The sequence below is a fragment of the Trachurus trachurus genome (assembly GCF_905171665.1).
Source record: "Trachurus trachurus genome assembly, chromosome: 3".
In the NCBI taxonomy this organism is placed as follows: Eukaryota; Metazoa; Chordata; class Actinopteri; order Carangiformes; family Carangidae; genus Trachurus; species Trachurus trachurus.
In genome coordinates, this window is record NC_139893.1 from 31,484,300 (window position 1) to 31,502,344 (window position 18,045).

Here is an 18,045-nt window from a genome sequence, read left to right on the forward strand (position 1 = left end):
CGGAGGAGACTGTTAGGGTGTACTGCCTGAGTTCTGCTTCCATCATACTTTCAATGCATCATTATTAGCGGACTGCCGGGCTGCGATCACACTCGGTATGTTTTTGTTTGTTTGAGCAGTTTCGGTAAATTTGTTTTTTATTGGCCAATTAAGTTTTAAGTGCTGCAGAATTCATAAACATTTCACAGTTTAAAATTTGATAAACTTTCATTTCAGCACTGAGCTTGTTTGTGTGTGTCATAAATGAAAGACTTGCTCACTTTACTCCTCGGTTTCTTACACCTGTGTTTGATGAAGTGTTGAGCTATAAAAAGATGTATCTGTGACTTCAGGAGCCAAAAAGTATCTCAGTATTGTTTCACACCTTCTCTCTCTCTCTGGAGCACTGACAACAGAAGGTCGGTTGGGCCAGTGTGCAATATTTTACATAATACTGAATATCGTTTCACAGTTTTGGACAATCTGTCCTGCTGCCAAATATGATCCTCATTTTACTGCCTTGCTTTCCTGAACACTGTACCTTGGCAAGGGTGGAGAAAAAAAACGTAGTAATAATGTATATGAAAAAATTTGGACTGCACTATATCGAGATACTAAATTTTGGATGTCACCCAAGCCTTGTCTATTTAAGTCCTGCATTGTTAGAGAAATAGATAGAAGTTCTTTATGAACAAGTACTAGGACAGGACATGCTGCTGTGTTTACAGTGTTGTCAGTAATTTGGGATTTGTGTATAACCTGTTCATCAGCATTAGAACCATAGACTTTCCCTTTATTTTCTTTATTTTAAATGTTTACTATATATATATATATATATACATTTCATTATATATATATATATATATATATATATATATATATTAGTATAATATACTAATATATATATATTATAATATATATAATATATATATATATAATATATATATTAGTATAATATACGTATATATTAACATTTTCTTTCATACACATACAGTACACTTATATAATATATGTGTTGACCTGTGCCCCATTAAAGCAGAAGTGAGTGATCCGGTCGTTTTCGCTAATGCTGCGTTCCAGGCAGGCTTTTGAAATTGTAAATTACAGCTTCAAGTCACAACTTACGACTTTGTAGCGTTCCAGGCAACCCACTCGTGTTTTTCCGACCTGTTTTACCGGTGAAAGTCACTATAACGGCCACTCGTAACTTCCGACCGGTGAACTCGTACCAGATCGAACTGGTACCACTTCACGGTCGGAAAAATACGAGTTTCCTTGAACGCACCATAACAGTCCTCGTCGCTACGTCACCACATTCACGGCGTTCCTTGGCTGCACACACAGCCCTGCATGCCGTTCTCTCTCCTCATTGGATAAAAACTGTAGGATACGATAAATGTTTTCTCTTCGGCTCAGAGCAGAGCAGAGGGACTGAGAGACCCGTGTTTCAGTCCAAACACTCTATGTAAGTGATTGCTGTCGGAAGATATAACTATTTAAGACTTATATTAACACAAATATATCACTCACTTCTGCTTTAACAAAAGTGCTGTGGTAAAAGTGTTGTAAACACAACAAAACCAAATTACAAACAATATATACACATCACAAATGTCCACTTCTCAGCCATAAAACATTTTGTGCATAATTGAATTACCTAATATAATTGCGGGTATTTGTACTACTACTCAATAATCCTTTTACAAGGTTTACGTAACTGACTGCTTATTCTTCTTCATTGTCATTTGCTAGATCAATACCATTATCACATCAAATGGTTCCGATATATTTTCAAACATATTCTGTGCCTTCCTTTTCATATGTATGTCACTCTCTCCAAAGGAAAAGTTGTCAGCGTTTGCCTCACCCAATAGGTAACACTTGGACCACTGGTCTTTTTCCAAAACATTGCAATGAATCTTTTGGCATGTGAAAGACATCTATATTGTTCGTTCACTTTTGTTGTATTTGTGAACTTTTGCGTGACTTTCCCTTTATTACTCAGGTTTTCAAGCATTTATCATTTGTTAAAAACAACCTATGTTCTCCTTAAAAGAGATGCCTAGTGGTGAAATGTACAGTATAATGACTTTCCTCTCCCTGAAGTGAGGCCTGGAGCTGTGTGATGTATCATAATGCCACAGGAGACGGCTACAAAGGCTGACCCTCTTTCCCTTGGGTGCATAACACATCGAGCTTTCGGAGACTGGGAGACTTTTTTGTACCTCTGTCCTACCTACGGTACATTCCATGGATGTGGCAAATCAGAAGACACATGCATGACCATTCTTAAAAACAATGTCAAACACCCTTCAGTATTTTCTCATGTAGATACTGGAATTTTTTGGTCATGTTGTTCAGGAACACCAGATAGGAAAATGCTAATATTGTTTATTTTGAAAATCTATGTGAGTTTTGACATTGTTGTACACATTAACTTAAAGCAGATATCAGTGGAACGTTTTTGTTAATATAAGTCCTAAATAGTCCTATTTTCCGTCAGCAATCACTTACATGAAGTATTTCAGCCTAAACACGAGTCTCTCCGTCACTCTGCTCTGCTGTAACCCGAGGAGAAAATTTTCCTTGTGGGATACAAGTGTTATCCAATGAGGAGAGAGAACGGCATGAAGGGCTGTGTGTGCAGCCAAGGGATGCGCGTGAATGTGGTGACGTAGCACGAGGACCAATTGATGCCTGACAAGGGCGGGGGCTGCTAACTCATGGTGCGTTCAAAGAAACTCGTACTTTGTGTTTTTCCTTCCTGTGAAGTCATACCAGTTCGATCTGGTACGAGTTCACGGGTCGGAAGTTACGAGTGGCCGTTATAGGGAACTTTCACAGACAACAGGATGGTAAAAACACGAGCTACGGGTTACCTGGAACGCTACCAAGTCGTAGTTGTGACTTGAAGCTGTAACTTACGGTTTCAAAAGCCTGCCTTGAACGCAGCATTAGCCGAAACGGCCGTGAAGCTGATATCTGCTTTAAAGTAAATGAGAAATTCTGGTGTTGAGTCACAGTATCTAAGTATCCAGTATCATGGATACTCCAGCTTTGGCACTACTTTGAAGGGAAGTGAGTTGTACGCTTAATCACTGCAGATAAAATCTATTTCAGCTCCCATTCTCATTTGCAGTCAACCTCACATGCACACAACGATGTACTTTGGTATGTTTACTGCCTCTTTTGAGTTGGACTCATTGCTACAATTTGTTGGTATCGACCACAGGAGTGTGAACTTGACTGTATTAAGCACTTACACAAGGTACGGCAGCTGCAATTTAAAGGTGTTTGAATTAGTATATATATATATATATATATATATATATATATATATATATATATATATATATATATATATACATATATATATATATATATATATATATATTTTTTTTTTAACCTTGAAGTGCAACAAACAGCTCCATTTTTACTTGTTGGTTAGGCGATGGTACAAAAATAGCACTTGAAATGTGGCAGTATGTTCTCATCAGAACAATGGGGACAGTGTCTCTGCGGAGTTGAGGGAATGATCTAATGGCAGATTGTGGACAGGGAGCCAGCATGTTGAAGAACTGGGCGAAGTGGCGCTCCATCGACTGGGCTGTGACAGCAGGGAGGCTGAGTGTGAGGGCAGGCAGGCCACTGTCACCCCGGGGAGATTTAAAAGCCCTGTGCTGAGGCAGCCAATAGACTGTCTGTCCTGTAGTACAGCTGTGAGGGTGGAACCACAGGAGCCTCTTGTTCCAATCTGACCTCAGGTCTGGTGGCTCCGAGGTTAACTGTTCTTAGATGAGCAAATAAACGCACACACAATGCTTGCATCCCTCATCTTGTGGGGACTACCTTCATTAGCATTAATGAGCAATTCCTAGAAACGGCAGAGTTGTGTTGCATTGTTTTGTTTAAATAATTGGTTGTCTGGTACTCTGCCCACATTTGCTGGTGGGCACAATCATCAGGAAACAAGACTAACACTCTGTTATGCTACAACTTTGTCAGGTTGTACATACTTGACTGTTGTGGTTTGAGCTAAATGCTAACTTTAGCATATGAGTGAATGTCTGTACCAAATTCCATGGCAATCCATCCATTGACCCACTGAGACATTTAAGCTGCAAATGTCAAACTGATGGTGGCCCTATTGTGGAACAAATCAGGGGGATTCAGCAAGATTCATCCTCTGGAGACAGTTTGTAAAAAAAAAAATGTATTTCCATTTCAGTGGTGAATGGCCTAACTGGAAAGCCACCAGCGTTTCTCATAATAAAAACAGCCGAGTAAACTTAATGGTGGCAGACAATTATCCATAGCACGCCATGTTTTCGTAGCTTCCAGGCAGCCACTAGCTTTATGTAATTTTCACACACCATGAAATCAACTTGTACTGATTGGTAAGTAGACCGGCTTTTGTATAAAAAAAAAAAAATGAAGGGAAAACAAGCAACGTTGTGTAAAGAAGCAAACTGTCTGTTGTCAGCTATCATGAATTGTGGTGTCCTTGAACACACTGACATTTTTTCCATCATCATCATCTGCACAATAACTCCTTTAAGCCTTTAAGGTCTTGTTATTGCATGTTGACAAGAATGAAAAACACTGTTGGTGAATAGCAGGGAATCAATATTAAAGCTGGAATACAAAATATGAGAAATTTAACACCAGTCCTGCTCTAGTTAATGCTGCATACTGTGGCTTTTATACTAAGAAAAAGGCTCCACTGTCTTTTTTTAATCTCTTTCTTGCTGCTGCCTTTACTTTATGTCGTTGTTGTTCTGTTGTTGACTGCTTGTATTGTTTTGTTTAGTTTTTTTCCTGTTGTGGCAATGTCACAGTTTCCAATACCTCAGCAATTACTTCAGTGAGTACAAAGTTGTCATGAATGATCAAGATGATGGCCAGAACTACAAAGACAGAAACCGTCATGCACTGAAATAATCATTTAAAAGTGAACAAAGCTCTGAAGTAGAGCTTTGTCCAGACATAGCTGGACTAGAATCTGTATTTTTTATGATTTGCTTTCTTTTCTCTTGAGGATATAAAGTTCTCTGTAGTGTACACAAACACGCATTTTCTGTCTAAAAGCGCAAAATATTTGTATGAAGCCCATTTGCACAGAATTTTTTTTGTGCTTTCAAACACAGGCTGCCAGACTGAGCTGAATTATGAGATGTTTTCCAAGTGTAAAAGGTGCTACTCTGTGTTTCACCATGTGGTTCAACCAACATAATGTGTTGCAAGTGCACGCGGAGGAGGCAGACAGCGCCCGGCCCGTGTAAAGGGTTTACACAAGCTCATGATTTCTTTCCACTTTACTTTGTCTCCTCAGATGTTGGGAGAGCGGTTCACGCCCCGGCACACATCACAGAGAAAGTGGTGCAGCTGTTCAGAAGTAAAAGTGAGTTTACCTTCTTGGCCTCCATCCAGCAGAAGTCCTCCACGTCGGGAGTCATATTCTCCATCCACGAGTCAGAACACAGGTAATCCATCTTTAATCCTCCTCATTTTGGCCCCGTAGCTCCTTTTCAGCACAACTTTACTTCCATGGATTACTGAGCGCCGTCGCTTTTTAAATTAAACCCAGAGATGAATTTTCATCTCACTCAGAGCTGTTTGTAGAGGGCTGTTGATGAGGTGTAGTGAAGTGAAGATCAGTGTGAGATTACTCCACTGTTAGTGTAAGTCAGCAGGTGATGAGCAGGCTAGTCGAAGGATGGAATAATGCAACGTCCTCCTCGGACGCTCAGGGCAGAGAGATGACCTTCCATGTATTATGTCTGCAAGATGAGTATAAAGTACTAATCAGATTCAAGCAAGAGGTAGATAAACATACAGCATCTAACTGTGGCTGCTGCACTAAAATCTAGAAGTCATGGCCTCGTAACTGAGCTGCAGTGAGGCTGCCAGAGACGTGGTACACATCTTTTTTTACTCAGAGTAATAATTTGAACATACAGCAGGTAATGTTTTCTTGGCTGTTTCAAGGCGTCTTATTGAATTTGTTGCACTGGACTGAATGTTGCTGGGGAGGAGTATAGGACTTCAGCGAGCGGTGGCAGCTCTCTCTCTCTCTCCCCCACAGCCCCCTGAGAAACCGGACGACTGTGAATTGTTTTTAAAAAGGGCAGGCAGCATTGATTTTTCCTCCCATTCCTCTGAAGGTAAAAGCTTTCACTTCTGTAAAAACGCGCAGCCAAAGTGAGCGTGTGGGCAACTGTGTGTGTGTGTGTGCATTCGCTTGGAGTCAAGACAAAAGAAAAAAACGTACACAATGGGAGAGCGAAGTAAAGGGCCCTTCAACTGAGAAAGCTAGTCCCCTAAAACCCAGTAAACAAAGCAGGCAGTTCTTCTGCCCTGAGAAACAGCTCCATGTCGGACTCAACCCTGTTGGCTAGAAATTGTGTTTCTATTCAACTAAAATGGAAAAGCAGAGGCGATTTCAGGAAACATAACGTAATGGCAGCCCGGATTATTCTCAGAGGCAACATATTTTTTTCAATGAAGCATTGCGTTTATTAACAACAGCTTGAAATTAACAACATAACCTCATTATGTTAATAGAAAATGTAACCCAGTTTCAAATGCAATTCCTGCAAACCGAATTTTGCTGTTGGTGAAAAGTAATTTGTGGGAAACATTTTTTCTTATCGCTGAGACCAAAACTGTGTCATGCTACAGTGCAGTACATGAAAGCTGCAGTGCTTCAGAAAAATAGCTTTAATAGATCATGAGAAATAATAAAACTGAAAAAAAAAAAAATCAATTCAACATTTCAGCTCAAACTGTCAAAGATGACATTTTTTTGTATTTCTTAAGACTGTATTAACTTTATTATAAGCAATTAATAACATTAAAATTATATTAAAATAACCAACTACAGCATTAAAGTTCTGCTTGCATAATTGTTCTCCCCAGAAATAATGATCCAATATTGTAATATGGTGTAGTAACATAGTCTATATGAATGACCTACTACTTAAACTTTTCATACATTTGCTATTCCTCCCCTGACATGTTTTACTAGACCCAGCCTCAGACTGGTGATGATGTACAGTAGCTTGTTACTGCTATTGACTGATACAGTGTTAGTGGTTGTGCTGTAGCTCTGACTCTCTGTACTGAACAGTTTTCAGATTGCTTTCTTTTCTTATATATATGACTTGAATTGAAGCCCTGGCTGTCCATTTTTTTTGCAAGACTGTCATTGGTAGAAATACGCAGCTGTGATACTCGCATACAAGAAATATGTCTCGTACTATCCTCATAATGGGGGTCTTTGAGGTGAAGTTTTGAATTCAGTCCTGTAATACATAATATAATGTGTTCTTTGTGATATTACGACTTTCTTCACTGGTGTATATGTGCACTCATTTCTATTCAAGCACCTACTCTGTGATCTACGCTGCCTCTGCTGTGCTTTAAAGGTGACCTTGAGGGTTGCCTTTTGTGCCCCCGCTCCCTGCTTCTTTATCTCTCTCTCTCTCTGTCAGCCAGTCTATATCTTGCTCTCTCTCACTTTACCTGCAGGTATAATTGTTGCACAGCATGCTGGCCAAACAACAGGCTAAACGGAGCTACTTGATTGTGTATTGTCGTCCTCCTATGGGGGCTGTGACATGCACCATTCAGCCCATGCAGCACAGAGGTGTGCTCGGACTAAGCAAATTGTGCATTAAAGGCACTCGGCCGCGCTCACACCAACCCATTTGTCGGATATACCGACTGAATCTATTACATTAAATTTTTCAGTTGCTGGGGTAGGGATGTTCTTTATGGAAGGTGGTGATATGGAACCACACAGAGACTGGTTTAATGTCCGTAAGTGTTGAAGAACAGGTTCTCCAAATAGCAAGGAATTCGAATTTATCCAAACGAATTACAGGTCATTCGATATTCTTTTGAACCTAATTTTTCTAAAAAGTGACAGCCCTAGTAGAAGCCCATTCGTCACATAGATCACTGCTACTGTATGTAAAAAAAAAAAAAAAAGAACAAACAAGTGTGCAATTGTCTCCCAGGTAGAAGTCAGCGTTGACCCATCCTCTGACCATAACCTCCTGCATGAGAGGATTTGTGGCTCTATAAGTTTCTGTTAACAGTGAGATTTGTGGCTCATCCAGAGTAATAGGATACTGTTTCTGGAGAGAGTCGCTGCTGTTCAGGTAGCAGATGTTTTACTGTAGATGTTGCCATCTCACAATCTCACAAATACAAAACCGTAACTTTTCATAACCAGGCACCACTGCTGATATCATTAAAAACATATTTCTTCTTTACAGTCTGAAATACAGTGAATATTTTGACATGTATTTCAGACGTATAAACCTCCAGTCACTTATTTGAAATTCCAGACCTTTCATGTCACTTCAAATACAGCGTATTGTTAAGAGTCATAAAAGAGACATTCGGATGCAAATCTAGCCGAGCAGAGTGGCGGGAGGCTGAAAGTTATTTTTGCGATGAGGTGTTGTGTGAGTCAGACCGCGCCACACTGCGAGTGTAATTAAATTTGGCAAGACGGACAGAGCCTTGACCGGCTCAGTGCCGACCTGTGCTCCGTTGTGACTGAGGATTTGTTCTGAGTCTCTGAATCCTCTCTGAAGGCCCTATTAGAGCCCTCGTCCGATGCACATTCTTTCCCATTATAACACAGGCCTCCCATTCAGCCAGCTAAAAGACAACTATTTCTACCACCCGAACCAAATCTAATCACACATTCCCTCTGTCCCGTCTTTACTACTTCATTTTTCACAGAGCACAATCAAACCATCCTCTCCTCCCTCCCTCCCACCTCCTCTGCCAGCTTGGCTTTTCCAATATGATAATATCCATCTCACCTCCCTTCTCTCATCCACCGCTCTCCTCATCCTCAAAGTGAAAACGTCTTTTCAACCCAAGCATTTCTCGGTACCCGCTGCAAAAGCAGAAGAAGCTTTCTCTCTCTCTCTCGCTCTCTCTTTTTATTTTTTTATTCTTCTTGCGCCCAGCACAGGGGAATGGGAGAGAAGGTTGGAAGGTTTATTGCTGCTCCACTAGGCTGAATAGAACAAAAGGAACCCATTTCTGCCTAGCCAGCAGTTTTGTGGGTCCCAGCAACGCTCTCATTGTCAGCAAGTGGCAGCAGCTCTGTGATGAAGTAACTCAAAGCCCAGTCGCTCTCCTGCTCTTCCCACCTGAGCACTCAAACACTAAAGATGCTCAGCCAGCTCCTCCACTTGCTCTGTTCATCTGCCTGCCCTTTGTCACTCTACAGGTCTGTCTCTCCCTCTGCGCCTCGGCTCATAAGCGCTTACAGGTTCTTCTCTTTTAAGGAAACATGCTGAGCTGCAGTCGATGTGCGGTGGGAGTTGAAAACACACGCAGTAATGGAGGAGAGAGACTTGTTAAACCAGACTTTGTGGTAAAAGTTTGTGAATGTTGATGAGTAAGCATTGGGAAGTTGGATGCTGTCTGTGTTTGCCCCCGGTGGAAAATAATTTTTATATGAGCAGTTAGCTGAACATGAGTATATATCAGGAAAATGTGTCTGTTTTAATTAAATTTAGGCATATGGAATATATTAAAATGCATAGCTTGTAGTCATACCTAACCTGGCTTGGATTATACTGTAGTCAGTGTTTCTCAGTCAGGAGATTTGGACCTGTATTGCAGGGGTACTTAAAATGATAAAATATTGTTTTACTGAGTGACCTTTACAAACATTTATCATTTTACTAAAATAGTGACTTCAACGAGTTAGGACCGCAGAAAAAACAATATCAGTGATCCAGTGTACCATGTGTAGAGAGAAGTCTGACGAAAGGGGCTTGGACTTTTGACTTGTGTATTTTCAAAATGTGGCCTGCTAGAACCGTTTTTCTAGGATCCCCAACCCTACCTTTAAAGGGATATTTTAACATTTTGGCAAATTTGCCCATGCATGGCCATAATCCCCATATATAAAACTCATCAAATAAACAATCCAACAACTCCAAAATGCTCTTGTGGACAAGTTGTGACCTGCACATTCACCACGCTTTGAGATAATGATGGAATGTTACAAGTTAGAATTGTTTTTGAGGTGAATGCATAGCGGGTGTTGTGCCAAAAAGAGACTCCTTGTGGAAAAACGACTGCCCCCGATGGGAACGTGCATCGGTGGGCTTTGCATTTACCCATGCATTTACCCAGTGCTTTAAGTGGAAAAAAATAAGTGCCAGTACTCTCCTTATTCAACTGTTGGTGATAAATAAGACAAACAAAAGTTTTATTGAACTTTCCACAAAGAGTTTAACAAGTATTTTCTTGCTAAAAAAAGTCCTTTCTCAGTGTTTGTGAACTTGAATACTTGCCCAAGTGAGGTCTTCAGAGCGGGTCCTCAAGTAGCTGCACTGGAGGAGGCTGATGATCAAGGGAGCTTGAACTGGCCATAACTGTGCGCCTATTGACACACACACACACGGATAAAAGATGGACACCAGACATGGAGAAAATTGGAGAAGTATGCTATGCAGTTGACAAGTAAATCAATCAAATGACATACTCCTGTGTTTGTTTCTATCATTACAAAACAGTAGACAATATATTATTTTAGACCTGAATATATATTTGATTTTAGTATAACTTAACTGGGAAGTACACATATTTAGGAGGACCAACATCATTGATATTATTGATGAATAAGATCTTCATATACTTAGAAAAATGCAAACAGTACTGTATATTCTGGGGTTACACAGAAATGTTAGGGCAGCTCACATCACTGGAGGAATCTACTAGACAGGAGGTGAATAAACAAGGCAACTTGAACTGGCACTGAATCAAACAACTATCAGTTGTGACCTCTTTTATATACAGTCTGTGGTTGCGACCCACGTTGATATGACGTTCTTCTTCTTCACGTCCTTTTAGGCAGACTCTGGCAGGCTCTGTGAGACCTCCTTGCGAGTAAATGGACAGGCGTAGGGGGCCTACTAGTGCACACTGGGTAATGTAGTGTAGCCATAGGAGTGAAACTATCACAAATTGCTCCGTACCGGTGCATACTGGCCCACTTAAAACACTGCATTTACCTTGAAAACAACTCAGTCTCGTAACGTTCCATTATTATTTCATAAATGTGCAGGTCACAACTTGTCCTCGAGAGCGTTTTGGAGTTGTTGGATTTTGTATTTGATGAGTCTTGAGGGAAAGCCCGGAAATACCATGAGTCTCCGCAGCATTAGCTGAGCAGCTTGATTTCTGCCTGGCCCATCTAAAAATAGCTTGCACCAACAATTAAAGGTAACAAACCTACCCCTAAAACTATTATATATATGGATATATATATATATAGGGATTATGGCAATGGACGAATTTGCCAAAATGTTGAAATATTTAATATAATTTTTGGGTGAGCCTGTTTTTGTTTTTGTACTTGGCTTTTTGAGCCAGACTCAAGTGGCCCTTTGAGAAACTGTCTTGGCTTCATTTTTCCGCTTCACTTGTTTGTACCTCATTTAAGATGAGTTGAGTTGAGTTGAGATTACTTTATTTATCCAATAGGGCAATTCTGTTTTTATGGTTGACCATTGCACCACATTCATATGCACGAGCATACATACAAGTTACATAATGCTCTGGACAAAAGCATCCCCCAAATGAGCGCATGAAGGTTGATGTAGGCCAGCTCCAGGACCTTCATGTGGAATCAACGTAAAGATATCACTAATCTCTGCAGTCAAGGCAAGGATCCTAATTTTGTACATTTGGATTCCTTCAGTCTTGCATGCATCATCTGATTCTAAGACATTCTCTATATAATGGCATTGAAAAACATGTGGGTTGACATATTGCAAAAAAATGAATATGATCATTACAAGCCAAAATTGTTGCCAGTTTTTGGTTTGTTTATTAACTCTTGGCAGATGATCAGCAGATTCTCTAATGGGTAAATAGGAGGTTTTTGGTGCTCTGCTCATTCTGTTTGTGTCTATCTGCAGAATTTTTCAAAATTTGTTTTGCCATCAGATGGGATTTGTGCATGAATGCTAGAGCTGGGAAACCTGCCGGCTTCGATCATGAACTCCCTGTCTCCCCTGTGGAGTAGGGGTGAGGGATGAGGAGGCCCCTCTCACCTCAGTCAGAAACCAGTTTCCACACTTCTCACCCCGGATTATTCCTCTACAGTATTTACTCCTTGGTGAAGGATAAACAGATACAGTACAAATGCAGCCTAAGAACCACTCCCTCCTCTCCTCAGTCTGCCTCTGAATCTCTGTGAACAACAAAAGGCTGAACTTCTTACCCAGAATTACAGTATTTGCACTGCAGGTTATGTTCTTGTTCTTCCTACGGTTGATTCCTGCTAGTATGTTAAAACAAGGGGGATTTCACTGCTGGCTTGTTAATGGGGCATGTAATTGTCATGTAGTTGTTGTTGTTTTTTTTAACCATAAAGCAGAGCTAGCCATTTACATACTGTATTAAAGAGATGTGGATGTTATTTGCATCCAGATGAATGTTAAATTTATAGTATGTCTTTAAAGAGTTTTTCTGCCTTCAAATTGAGACTGGCGGGTGCAGAGCAGTGCAGTCTCCGCCCATCCTCCAGAGACGCATTGCTAATGAGCTGCTGGTGCTGTGCAGAAGAAGAGCCCTGGGAAATGGCACAGGTTTTTTGATTTTAGCTAAAAACTTCATAATCACAATTTAAAGACCACAGAGAATGTTTTAAAATAACCAAAAAGGGTCGCGGGAGGGGGACTTTAAAGCAGAAGTAAGCGATCCGGTCGTTTTGGCTAACTTCTTGTCAGCCGATGGAGTTAGCAGCCCCCGCCCTCGTCATGGATCTATTGGTCCTCGTCCCTACGTCACCACATTCACGCGCATCCCTTGGCTGCACACACAGCCCTTCATGCCGTTCTCTCTCCTCATTGGATAAAGATTGTGGGATACAAGGAAGTATACAAGAAGTTTTCTCCTCGGCTTACAGCAGAGCAGAGTGACTGACAGACCCGTGTTTCGGACAAAACACTCTACGTAAGTGATTGCTGTCGGAAGATATAACTATTTAAGACTTATATTAACACAAACATTCAGCTTACTTCTGCTTTAAGCTCTGGTTTGGTCTCTTCAAACTCATGAGAAAAGAGGATCAGGCCCTTGAGCTGCTACATGTTCCTCTTTCATTGCCAGTGAGTTGGTGTCTGTCTTTATCTGTCATGTGGTGTAGGGCAGGCAGTGTATGAGTGGGTATAGAAGAGAACAGAACAAAAGAGATGGGTTTGATGAGCACTGACAATGAACTGTACTGTACAGTGAATGTGAACTATCCTGCACAATCTTGTACATGTGAAAAACATTGATAACCAGAGCTTTTCAAAAGGAGTGAAAAGCCAATAACTCATTTGCTGCACCTCCTATACGAAACATACTGCATTGAGATGCTGCAATTTACAGACAGATTGAGAAGGCACTCAAACTGGGCCACATATCAGACGCTCTTACAAACTAAAGCCAGCTCTGACCCCACCATGTGCTTGGTCAGTGGCCGCCTCCATTTCTGTGAGGGAGCTTTCGAGAACGAAACAGGCCGAAGACCCCTACAGGGAAGGAACCCTGAAGAACATCAAGCCCACAGGATAACAGAAATTACTCACACAGCATGACAAAGGCTCTGCTTGCTCCCTAGCAACAAAAAAAGAGGCAATCTCAGATTCACTCTTGCCCGCACTTCCCTGGAACATACACTGTGTTTGTTAGCTTGAGTGACAGGACTCCCCTCTGGTACCCCAGACACAAGCCAGACCTCCTCCACCTGTCCAACAGTCTTCAGACCCCAGAGACCTTCACCAGGCTCTTGGCTGAAAAATGGCTTTCTGGTAGAAAAACATCAGAATCCTCAAAAAGCTTTTTCAGCATTGAGGCGGCTAATCCCACTGACTGTCCCAAGATCAAAACTGACAGGCAGTCATTAGCTGTGTGTTACACCCAGAGTCATTTTAAGACCCTTTCACATGGAAAATAACTCCTCTAAACAAGAACAGTAAATAACATGAAAGACTTTATCATTCTGTAATTAAAGCAGTTTTCTATGTGTGGCTGTGGAGAAGGAGTGGGGAAGGGAAGAGGATCTCTTAGCTTCAGTATTTATAGTTCATTTTTCTTATTATTCACTGTAGTTGTATTTGACCATCTTTTGATTACTACAACAGTAAACCTAACCTGGCTTGGATTATACTGTAGTCAGTGTTGTGTAGTGTGTAAGTAGTTGTACTAAGAACTTGTCTCCTCAGGGAAGAAACCTTCCTACAGCAGGGTGATTATGCAAATGCATATTTGTCCATTATGATTTATTTATTTACTAATTTACAAAAATCAACACTGCCAGTGTCACAAATGCGCAGAAAACTACAGTATAACCACTGAGCTGTGTCTTGAATTATGGGGGTGAAGCAAACAAAGACACTATTGTCACAATGTTCTTTACAATCAAATGAAAATAATCCAATGAAAGAATTACAATTGAAATCCATCAAAATAAAATGAAAATGAAAAACACCAGATAAGATATACAATAGAAGAGGAAAAACAAACATGGGTCATCATCAGTTAAAAGCACAAGAAACCACATGTTGCCTAAAAGCCTGTCGGAGAAGATGGGGTCTCAGTTGCTTTTTGAAGGATCTCAGATTTATTGAATGACTGTTCAATCACTCAAGGTCTGCATGTCCAGGGTAACGCTCAGGAGACCCAGGATGGAGGACCTAAAATCTTGGCTGGTGGTGTGGAGGTGACGGAGATCTGTTCTGTTTTCTGGAGCCCAGCCCTATAAAGCTCTAAAAGTGATAATTAAAATTTAGAAATGAATTCTAAAACAGGAAGTCGTTGCACAGATGTTAGAATGGGTTTTTATATGCCAGCTGTTTTGTTAAAAGCTTGGAAGACAGTTTGAAGGCGTTGTACACATTTGTTCACAGTTAACAAGAGAATTACAATAACCCGAGCATGATGAGATAAAGGAACAAGTTGACATCCTGTTGAAATCTGTCACCTCAGATCTTAGTTTGGTGATGTATCTTAAGACGACAGACATATCACTGAGTCAGTGTTGTAATGTGTGCATTAAAACTCAAGGAATAGTGAAAGAAGTACCCTGGATTTGCTTCCTTCTCTCTCCAGCACTCAAAATCAAGAAGGCATGTCCATGAGCTGTTGGAGCAGAACAGCATCACACTCATTCCTGATGGACCTCATCACCTGCACCTCTGCTTCACACAAAGCTTCGCTGCTAATAACGTGACTCTGAAAACACTCAAACTGCGAAAATGAGAATTGATTTCCTTCTGTTCATCGCATCCCGTTGATCCTCTACTTGGAGAACAGGCCCAGTCGTGAAAGTTACACCTATCTTCCATCGCCCTCGCTGACGAGAGCATCCGCTAAATCCAGAAACCCCCCATCAAGGATAATCTTCCTGTGACAACTGAAGCACAGTGTCTCTCAATCAATCCCGGTCACATTTTCCAGGTCAGTGGCCGAGGGCATCGGTGCATTTTTCCATCACAGCATCTGGTTTACCACCTCCTCCTCCCGTTGCATGGACAAGTTCCAGAGTGTTGACCTCCCTACTGAGCAGATAATTGGATGTCAGCTGCCCTCCATAAAATAGCAGCATGACATGGGGGGTGAAGAATAAGTTGGGGATGATATACAGCCAACGCAGCATTCTCCAGCAGCCATTCATTTCCCAAACTTTTCTCTCACAGATGACACCAGTGCATTTTGATGAAGACCACTTGTCACCTCAACAGCTTCTTCCCAGAGCTGTCAGCGCACTCTGGAGACCCCTTCCACACACACAGCCCACAATCTCCCATTTGTGGAGAGGAAGCCTGCAACCCTGCCACCGCTGCTGGCTGTTTATTTATTACTCAGCAGTTTGATTCACTATCTTTCCCGAACTCAGCAGATTCCTAATATTGTGAAGAAAATGGAAAGCAGCATTAGAATTATCACTCCTCCTATGCCCCACATTAGAAAAACAGTTGTGTTATTGCTAGTTAAAACTCGCCTTTTATGTTTTCTCAGTTGGTCTGCTGCTAATGAGAAGAAAAAAACTGCTGTTAAACTTTAAATAACACCCTCTGCATTAATGCAACACTTACCTCTCTGGAAATGTTACACATTTCTTTATTTATGTTAGAATCCTATTAATAATCTGATGGTACACTGCCACCAGTAATAGAGGCTCATCATTATTCCATTCTCATACGGTTCTGAGAAAAGTCATTCAGTCAGTCATTTCATTCGGTCCAAATACAATGATTGGCCAGGCATCCTGAACGTACTTATGTAACCTCTCGCGCACTCCTCTCCAGAATGCTTTTTTTTAAGGCTGTAAAAGCAAGGATTTTTTTGTGTGTGTGTAACTGAGCCCTGTTTGACCTGCTCCATCCCCTATTATTTATTTCATTCTGTCCATTGTGAATATCATTGTGGTTAAACCTCCTTAATCTCAGCCTGAAGGAGAGTCGCCAGTTTTGCTAGTTCTAAACTATTTCAAAGTGTCTTACCCAACATTGCTAAAATGTTTTGAGAATAGGATCAAAAGTTTCACCTGCAGTGCATTTGGAAAGCATTTAACCTTACCTACTCTTATCCATTTTCTCTGAATTCTAAAAACTAACCTCAATAATTTCTAATTCATCTCTTGTAGCGTACTGATATTTTAGTTTTTATCTCCAGGTTTTCACATCAGTGCTGTACTTTAGATTTTAAGGCACTCAGAATAAAGTAAAGAATACTTACTGGTCCATGCTCCTGGCAGATAAGTTGTTCCAAGCATCCTGAGGAATCCTGTGGATTTAGTCTGTCAGGGTTCTGAGTGTCTTCTGCCTCTTCATTTGATCCCACAGTGACTCCATGGTGTTGAGTTCAGGGCCCTGTGGAGGCAGGACCATCTGTTTCAGGGCTTCTTTGTTGGGGTTCTGCTGCAGAACGAATTTAGGATCCATCAAATGCGTCCTTGATGGCATTGTGTGATCAGCAGGAATCTAAGCATCCAAAGTGCCTCAAACCTTTGCACAATGCGGCATCTGTCTGCCTCCAACCAATTAAAATAAAAGTGAGTTGAAATTTCATTTGTGCTGCTCACACCAAAGACAATTTATGCAAGAATAATTAAACGGCCACATCTCTTTCCAGAAATAATGTTCCCATTACTCCGGATTTATCAGACCCCCCCAGAGACCAGTTTTCACTGAAACTAATTTCTACCAAGAAATAGTTTCTGTAAAAACCACTGACAAGAGTGGTGAGTGCTGTGAGAGCACTGCACCGCCAAGGCAGCATCTGTAGGATGTAGAGACCTCAACAACTTGCTGTGTGCATTTAGATATTAGTAAACAGAAAATATGAAAGCCTGGAACGATACAGAATTCAAATCATGTGTTTAGGCCATGACCTCAACTACCTCTTCCGCTGCATGTTTTTGCTACAAATCCTTCCTCTGCTCATATTTTCCTCACGTGTTTACATCTGTGTAAGCAAGGTTTTCCCTTTCCCAGAGACAATGCATCCACCTGACGATGCTGCTGATTACACAGCATGGTCATTGCCTTGGGCTGGTTCACAATAAAAGGCCGCTCTGTAATGTGCAGGTTTGTCTGTTTGGGCTCATGGATTAGAAAATGAGCCAGTATCTAGTGTGACCATCATTTCTCAAATCTCATTAGTCAGGGTTGATCCGGTTGCTGATGGAGGCCGGTGGCATTTTGGACCGCTCCTCTTCAGTGGCTGTACTAAGTTGGTGGATATTGGCAGGAAGCGAGGCACATTGTTGTACATCTAGATTTTAGTTTTAGACAGAATTTTGGTATTTATATATTTGTTTAATATGCATACACACTTTATTTCCAGTATTACACTAATTTGTGAGATTCTTTTGTCAAAAGTGGCTTACAGTACAATAAGAAATCAACAAAAGTTACATGTTATCCAAAATGTAAACAAATGGCTAAGGCTAATGTTCAGTAGGACAGTCAGTGTGCCTCCACACCTCAACCAGAGGCATATTGTTGTTTGGTTGTCTGTCCACCCAAC

The 18,045-nt window shown here is 41.0% G+C and overlaps 1 protein-coding gene across 1 annotated transcript in view; it reads left to right on the forward strand.

The window, feature by feature from the left end:
* The window catches only part of LOC311007263 (protein kinase C-binding protein NELL1-like), a gene marked incomplete at its 3' end in the record, with an annotated part of 272,144 nt that overhangs the window by 42,090 nt on the left and 212,009 nt on the right, over positions 1–18,045 (forward strand). Inside the window, exon 3 of the mRNA XM_084000380.1 lies at positions 5,312–5,462. Coding sequence (XP_083856506.1) covers positions 5,312–5,462 — 151 coding nt within the window. The remainder of the gene's footprint in view (positions 1–5,311; positions 5,463–18,045) is intronic.